General features: G+C 42.1%; 1 protein-coding gene across 5 annotated transcripts in view; it reads right to left on the reverse strand.

The window, feature by feature from the left end:
• The window catches only part of adgrg7.1 (adhesion G protein-coupled receptor G7, tandem duplicate 1), a 70201-nt gene extending 65673 nt beyond the window's left edge, over nucleotides 1-4528 (reverse strand). For 3 of the 5 annotated variants that reach the window (XM_043701132.1, XM_043701133.1, XM_043701131.1), the window contains exon 1: nucleotides 4104-4527. In XM_043701132.1, the coding sequence (XP_043557067.1) occupies nucleotides 4104-4215 (112 nt within the window). In that variant the 5' untranslated portion in view covers nucleotides 4216-4527. Of the gene's footprint in view, nucleotides 1-4103 lie in introns of all 5 variants that reach the window. The other 2 variants (XM_043701134.1, XM_043701135.1) reach the window with 2 other exon arrangements.
• Nucleotides 4529-8840: the final 4312 nt, after the last annotated feature.

Here is an 8840-nt window from a genome sequence, read left to right on the forward strand (position 1 = left end):
GTCATGTTATCCATAATCCCGACAGGAGCCACAAGACCTTCATTATAAAAGAGTTAACTCTTCCTTGCAACATCTGACCTCAATGGAGATGTTGGATGTGTCTTATCGGAGATGGAAGATGCCTCGTTGAGACTTGACACAAAATATTTGGCTTCCCTCCTCACTGCCAGCAAATCGTGTTAAAGTAGCAAACGTTCTACAAATAGTGGAGCCAACATTAACACCATAGAGCCCTCTATCAGTGCAGTCTCAGATTCATTGATTTGTCATGTTGGACTATCAATGACAACCTCCTTTTCCTATATAAGTGTCTCGAGGGACTGTTTAGCTTCCTCCTCGTCTCATGGAGAGGAGAAAGTGAGGTCTGCAGATGCTGGAGATCAGAGCTGAAAATGTGTTGCTGGAAAAGCGCAGCAGGTCAGGCAGCATCCAGGGAACAGGAGAATCGACGTTTCGGGCATAAGCCCCTCCTGAAGAAGGGCTTATGCCCGAAACGTCGATTCTCCTGTTCCCTGGATGCTGCCTGACCTGCTGCGCTTTTCCAGCAACACATTTTCAGCTATGGTTAATGGACCTAACCTACACATCCCTGAACACTTTGGGCAGTTTAGCATGGGCAATCCAGTTAACTTGCACATCTTTGAGCTATGGGAAGAAACTGGAGCACCCGGCAGAAACCCATGCAGACACTTGGAGAATGTGCAAACTCTACACAGATAGTCGCCCAAGAGTGGAATTGAACCTAAGTCTCTGGCACTATGAGGTAGTAGTGCTAACAACTGAACCACCCTTGTATATTGCATATCGCAGCTATTATCTAAAATCTGAGTGGCTTTGTGAAATAGAGAAACAGCTGTCCTGTACTAAAGTTAAGTTGGTGTAGGTTTATCAGACCTTAGAATGCTCTCTCATGAGAGAGAGAGATAACTGGTGGTAGTTAAGCTAAGGATCACCACGCCTCAGGCAAAGGGACAGCTTGACAAGCAGGGTTTCCTGGTGCAGGAATTGAACCTATGTTGTGGGCATCACACTGCATTGCAAATCAGCTGTCCATCCAACTGAACTAACCAACCCTAGTTCTTGTATTACTGAGTATGTCATGGGAACTCACATTGTTTGATGACAATTGCATTGCATAGGGAAGCCAAGCAATTATCTGTGCTGCAGCAATCTGTATTTAAGAACATCTCAGTGTTCTTAAAATTAATTAGTGATCCTCTCAAGCAGTTTGGTACTGAGGAACAGATCTTGTGAGCTTGCTAGAAACGATATAGCTTGTACACTTGGTAAAATTCAGTTAAACTACATCCCATACCTCTAAAACTGACACCCTGACCAATAAAACCACTGCAAAGACTCCAAATTGATATTTTTGGAGAAATGCAAGCAGTCCTTAATGATCAAAACTATTTTGTACATGATCTACATAGGAAATGGCCAGAAATCACAACATTAAGTATGATATCCACCACTTTGATTATTGACATTCTAGATCGGTTTGCTGCAGATTATCATTATAGACAACAGACTACAGTTTGTTTCCAGTCAGTTCATGAAATTCACTGCCATTTGGTGTTGTTATACCACCCACAATTGAATGGTGATGTTGAATGATTCAACAGCATAATTGTATTCAGTCTGAGAGCTAGTGTGTCAGATGGGAAAGCATTGAAACAATCTATTCTTACCAATTGGCATATATAGATTTACCTCACACTTTCTCACTGAAAGACATTTTAAAACTTTATAATTAGTCATAGCGTGTGCATATACTAACCATTCTTAAATATTCACTGCTAGCTGATGAGAGTGTCAGAGTGAAGCAGAAGATATCACAAAGTGACAACGTAAAACAAAAGTGCATTCAATAATTGAACACAAGCAAGAGAACCACCATTTGAGATTGGATTTTTATCAATGGCTAAATCATATCTAAAAAAATACATTATATCTACCAGGACAAGTAGTTGCTCAGTAACACTAATTTGTTGGATGACAACAAATTTGTGGGCGGCACGGTGGCACAGTGGTTAGCACTGCTGCCTCACAGCGCCAGAGACCCGGGTTCAATTCCCGACTCAGGCGACTGACTGTGTGGAGTTTGCACATTCTCCCCGTGTCTGCGTGGGTTTCCTCCGGGTGCTCCGGTTTCCTCCCACAGTCACAAAGATGTGCGGGTCAGGTGAATTGGCAATGCTAAATTGCCCGTAGTGTTAGGTTAAAGGGGTAAATGTAGGGGTATGGGTGGGTTGCGCTTCGGCGGGTCGGTGTGGACTTGTTGGGCCGAAGGGCCTGTTTCCACACTGTAAGTAATCTAATCTAATCTAAAAAAAACACAAAGTGGATGACGTTTAATCATGAAAAGATCAGGATATTACAAGGACAGTAATTATGAGGAAAAATTCCCTTTTCCAATGAGTGGCTGTGTCATTGGTCATCCAGCATATCAAACTGATCATGCAGAACCACAACAGCAAGTTCATAGACCTTAGCACCGTAATTACAGACCTTTGTAAAAAGAGTATTGCTGTACTTCAAGTAAACAAGACACTCTGGTCTCTAAGAAATTACTCAATAATAATATGTTAAATGTTAATGATAGTTTACTTTAAAATAAGATATTTGAGTTTTACAAAAGTGAAAATTCAGTTGTTCAGTATTCGATTATGTGTGTTTGGTTAACTGTTTACTGTATGCTGTTAGTCGAGGTTACTGAGAAACTAAACAGAAACTACAAAGAACCTGGAAGCATGAGAAAGTCGGCATTTAAAATCTCTGTAAGTAAAACTCATGCACACACCAAACCTGCTGAGTCTTCTCTGCATAAATCGGAGGCATAAAACACAACAGAATGCCTTTTGGACATCCGAATACTGCACACTTGGCTCACTTTTATCCACCCCAATTATTACGTCTTAGCATTCTCATAAATTTGTCGCATATAATTTGCTTTTTATAAGCAATGTTGACCCTGGTTGTTGAGTTATGATTTGCTAAATGTGTGGATATCACTTCCTTAATAATAGATTTTAGCAATGACAGATGTTAAGATCTATAGTTGCCTGTCTCTGTCCTTTCATGTATAGAGGTGTTACACTTGCCCTTATATAAGTGAACTTCTTTCTGTGTTGAATCCAGATCCTTGTGGTATTACTGACATTTTCAGACACCTCTGACCAGGTCCAATTCATTCCAAACTTCAGGATATCCTAACCAAAATAGCTGCTTCTGCATTGCTATCATTTCCTCTGTTACAACCTTTATGAAGTGTTATGGACTAAGCCAGACCACGGAAAATATTCTTAAGCAGGCAGCTCAGACCATAACTTTGCAATTTAGTTCAGTAAGTGTAGAGTGAAAATTAACCAGATTAAGTTAGCTAGGTTGACTACTAGATTTTAAAACAGACAAAAATTTATTCACAAAATAACACAATGAAACACAAAGAACAGAATAAAGAACCCCTACAGAACTCAGCCTAGACTTAATTATGCTGTTCCGAATATACACAACAGTCCTAATAAGCAAATTCCTTTTACAAACTAGTATAAATGAAACACATGCTTACAGGTTAAAGTTGAAGGGCAGAAAAGAGACAGAGAGTTTCCATACAGCTCCCTGTTGAATTTCCAACCAATTCAAGACTGAAGCAAAACTGCTCAGCTTAGCTAGAGAGCAGACCATAACCTTTTTCTTTATACAGGTCACTTCTAAATCATGATCACTTTGGCCTGAAGTCTCATCTGTTTACATATAAACAAAAGTCCTTTCAAAATCCTTTTCATCTCTGGACCAAACCTAACTGATCAGAGCCCGGCCTGGTTTATTACCCTTATGAAGAAAGTGAAGGACAGAGTATCCTTGAGCCAAGGAACAGCATTTAGAAAAAAAGGGACCAGCTTTGTAACAAAAGGTATCAAAAGTGAGAACCAGCCCTTTAAGTAAAAGTCTTAAATGTCTTATGCAGTTACTCAGCATCTAAGCATAGCAGGATAGTGGAGGTCACATTTTTACAACTTTGCTCTAGCATGAGTCAGCAATTTTGATAGACAAGGATAAAAAATTAAATTGGTAATAAAAAACAACACATCTGAACTTCTTACCTGATTTAAATTTGGCTGCCAGCTTCCAGAAGCAGGCACCCCAAAGACCTGCAATGAAAAGGCTAGACAGAACTCCAAGCAGCACCTTGCAGTCACACTGTAGACAAAGCATGTTGATCCTTGTGTCTGCTGTTCAACTGTCTTTCCTCAATAAGCAAGTTATTAAGTGAAGCTACAAGCTGTTTCTCATAAGTCATGTTACACATTAACTGCTCCGGTTCACCTCTCCTTTTTTGAGAGGTTTACATTTGATTAAATTAGTGGAAATATTAAATGATGAGCTGTACCAATGCAACAATACATAGACAGAAATTAGTGTCTTCCAATTATCAGACTAAACTGCACTAGAAGATGAGATGAAAATAAATTAGGACTCATAAAGTAAACATTCTAGGCAGGAATGCTTGAGCAGTGAAATATTAACCTTGGTATATCAACCACCAACAAATAAGAATGTCCAGATCTTGAAACTGACGGTGGCTGTTTCAACTGTTGTCTATAAGAATATCTGAGAGTTTACTATCCTAGTATGAAATAATCTGAATTAGCAGTACCTAATCATATGAATTTAAAGCTGAATTATTCATTATCAGAATTATTATACACACTATATTTTGTCATTGTCCACTCCAATTATAGAACAAGCTGATGTAATGCATTCTTAGTTCTGCTTAATTAATGTCAATTATTTGTTAATCATTGAGCCTGGTATTTTCACATCTGCAGAGTATTTTGGTTTGAGCCTTTACGACGTCCAACTGACATTGTCAATGTCAATATCAATTAACACTGTTGGGTGTGATTTCTGCTTGATAGCCATGGGAGTCAAGTCCCAATCTAGTGGTTTAATGAAAATTGTGAGATTTTAATGAGATTGTGGTTGTTGCTGGCTAGGCCAGTATTTATTGTGAATCCCCAATTGTCCAGAGAGTAGTTAAGAGACAACCACATTGCTATAGACCTGGAGTCAGATACAAGCCATCAGTAAAGACAGGTAAAGACATCACTTTCTTTCACTAAAGGATGTCACTGAATCAGATGGGTTTTTCCTGACACAAAAACAAAAACAAAAACTGGAATTTCTGGCTAAATTCAGCAGTTCTGGCAGCATCTGTGGGGAGGAAGCAGAGTTAACATTTCAGGCCAGTGACCTTTCTCTGCAGATGGTGAAGAAGATGGTGCCAGACCTGCTGATTTTCCCCCAGCAATTTGTTTTTGTTTCAGATTTCCAGCATCTTAAATTGTTTTATTTTAGGTTTTTCCTGACAATGCTTTTATGGTTATCATTAGATTCAAAGTTGAAACTTTATTGCTGGAACAGCACAGCAGGTCAGGCAGCATCCAGGGAACAGGAGATTCGACGTTTCGGGCACAGGCCCTTCTTCAGGAATGACCTGTGCCCTGGATGCTGCCTGACCTGCTGTGCTGTTCCAGCAATAAAGTTTCAACTTTGATCTCCAGCATCTGCAGACCTCACTTTCTCCTATCATTAGATTCACAATTCCAGAATTTTTTTATTGATTTCAAACTCCACCATCTGCCATGACAGGGTTTGAATCCAGATTCCCAGAACATTGCCTGGTCTGTGGATTAATTGTCTAGTGATACATCATTGGTCCATCACTTCCCCTGGAAGGAAGCATTAGAGCTTAATGCTGTGCAGCAAAACTTACCGAATTAATTCCTGCAAGCTTTTGAGAAGTGGCATCTTTGCAAGATCTTCAAAATCCGATGGTAAAAATGGCAGTCCACCAGCAACGGTCTCTCCCAAGCCAACCTGTCCACCTTTGATAATCACAATTCCACTGTCATTCATACGCCTGACACTAGATGTTCACAACAATTGCTGTATTTGGAACTCAGTTGTGGCGACAGACTCCTTGGACAACAGCCCCCAGAGTATTGTTGAAGAGGTCAAACAGGCCTTACAACTCATGAGAAATCCTACCTTGCGAAGGAGCCAAATGATAAGATTCATTTGGAAGAGGCCAGGTGCATTGAGAGATTACACATCAGGAATGAGCAGAGGTAAAGTCAAGGCTTCGGAGGGACATCTCAAACCCCCAAACAATCCATTTACCCAAACCTTCAAGTATCATGTGCTCCACATGAGGTAGAGCCTGGAAATCATACTTTGGTCTTATCAGCCATCTCAGAAGAATGAGAATTAGGTTTATTGTCACGTGTACTCCTGTTGCAAAAGAACAGGAGTACAGTGAAAAGTGTACAATGTTGCCAACACACAGCACCATCTTAGGTACAAAGTATGAATGTGCAAATCATAGGTATAAAAAAAGAAAATAAAGAAGTTACACTACATTACAGATATAGATAAGTTAGGAAAACAAGAAATAAACCAAAAAAAACAGACATTCCAGTCTTTTTATAAGGGCTCCCACTTGGTCTAACCAGCCTCCACTGTTTCCCAACCAGAAGCCATTTTTGTTCCAGGCCTGCGGGCTACCATCCCCGTTTTGCTGGCTGTCGGCTCCACTCCAGGGCCCCTGGCTGTCCCCTGCCCTGCTCCAGGATCCCTGGCTGTACCCACTTCACTCCAGGCCACTGGCTGCCCCTGCTCCACTCCAGGGCCTCTGGCTGTACCCACTCTTATCCAGTGCTCCTGACTGCCCCTGCTCCCCTCCAGGGCCTCTGGCTGTACCCACTCTGATCCAGTGCTCCTGACTGCCCCTGCTCCCCTCCAGGGCCTCAGGATGCCCCCACTCCACTCCAGAGCCCCTGGCTGCCGCCACTCCACTCCATGGTCCCTGACTGTACCTGCTCTGCTCCAGGGCCCATGGCTGTACCTGCTCCGCTCCAGTGTTCCTGGCTGCCCCCGCTCTGCTCAATGCCCCTGGCTGCTCCCGCTCCGCTCCAAGTCCCCTAGCTGTACCAACTTCACTCCAGGCCACTGACTGCCATCCCTGTTCCACTGGTCACCCCTGCTCTCCTTTGGGCCGCTGGCAGAAGAGGAATAAGACAGAAAAGAGAAAAAAAAAAGAGATAAAAACAGAATGGACGTGGTAGACAAGGTCTGGATGGAGCATCTACTCCACTGCCATTTTGAATCTATAATAACTACAGTCGAAACGGAAGGTAGCAAGTTATCCACGGTCCAGGGAATGCCTAGGAAGAAGGAGAAGGAGAAGCTCAGGAACAGGAATAGGCCATTCAGCCCTTGAGTCTGTTCTACCTGGTGAATATGATGCTACTTTGAAAGAAGCCATTTAGCCAATTGTGTTCATACCTCTCACCAATCACCTACTCTAATCCCATTTTCCATTACTCAGCCTGTAGTCTTGAATAATGTGGTATTTCAATGACCATCTAAATACTTCGTAAATGTGATCATTCAGACCTCTACCACTCTTTCACTCAATGAGTGTCAGATACACACAACCCTCTGGGTGGAAAAATTCTTTTTTATATCCTTTTTAAATCTCCTGCCCTTTACCTTAAATCTGTACCCCCGGTTACTGACCCTCTAATAAAGCAAAGAGCTTCTTCCTATCTATGCTGTTCACCTCAATCAGCACCCACTTCAGTCTTCTCTGCTGTAAGGAAAACAGTACTAGCCTATCTGGTCTATCTTTATTGCTGGAACACTTTAGCCTTGGCAACATCCTGGTGAATCTCCTCTGCATCCTCTCTAGTACAATCACATCTGGTGGTGACCAGAATTGCACACAATACTTGAGTTGTAGCCTAACATAGAACATAGAACATTACAGGACAGTACAGGCCCTTCGGCCCTTGATGTTGCGCCGCCCTGTCATACTAATCTGAAGCCCATCCCACCTACACTATTCCTCTCATCCACCCTGTCTAATCCTCTGATTATCTTATATGTCTCTATTAAGTCACCTCTCAATCTTCTTCTCTCTAACGAGAACAGCCTCAAGGCCCTCAGCCTTTCCTCGTAAGACATTCCTTCCATACCAGGCAACATCCTAGTAAATCTTCTCTGCACCCTTTTCAAAGCTTCCACATCCTTCTTACAATGCAGTGACCAGAAATGTACACAATACTCCAAGTGTGGCCGTACCAGAGCTTTGTACATCTGCAGCATTACCTCCTGGTTCTGGAACTCAATCCCTCTATTAATAAAGGCTAAAACATTGTATGCCTTCTTAACAACCCTGTCAATCTGGGTGGCAACTTTCAGGGATCTGTGTACATGGACACTGAGATCTCTCTGCTCAGTTGCACTCCCAAGAATCTTACCATTAGCCCAGTACTTTGCATTCTGATTACTCCGTCCAAAGTGTGTCACCTCACATTTGTCCACATTAAACTCCATTTTCCACCTCTCAGCTCAGCTCAGCATCCCATCTATGTCTCTCTGTAACCTACTACATCCTTCGTCACTATCCACAACTCCACTGACCTTAGTGTCGTCCGCAAATTTACTAACCCACCCTTCTAAGCCCTCATCCAGGTCATTTATAAAAATGACGAACAGCAGTGGACCCAACACCAACCCTTGCAGTACGCCGCTAGTAAATGGACACCAAGATGATGTTCCATCAACTACAACCCCCTGTTTTCTTTCAGAAAGCCAATTACTGATCCAAACTGCTATGTCTCCCACATCCCATTCCTCCGCATTTTGTATAATAGCCTACTGTGGGGAACCTTATCGAACGCCTTGCTGAAATCCATATACACCACATCAACCAGTTTACTCTCATCTACCTGTTTGGTCACTTTGTCAAAAAGCTCAATAAGATTTGTGAGGCA

The sequence above is a fragment of the Chiloscyllium plagiosum genome, chromosome 12 (genome assembly GCF_004010195.1).
Source record: "Chiloscyllium plagiosum isolate BGI_BamShark_2017 chromosome 12, ASM401019v2, whole genome shotgun sequence".
In the NCBI taxonomy this organism is placed as follows: Eukaryota; Metazoa; Chordata; class Chondrichthyes; order Orectolobiformes; family Hemiscylliidae; genus Chiloscyllium; species Chiloscyllium plagiosum.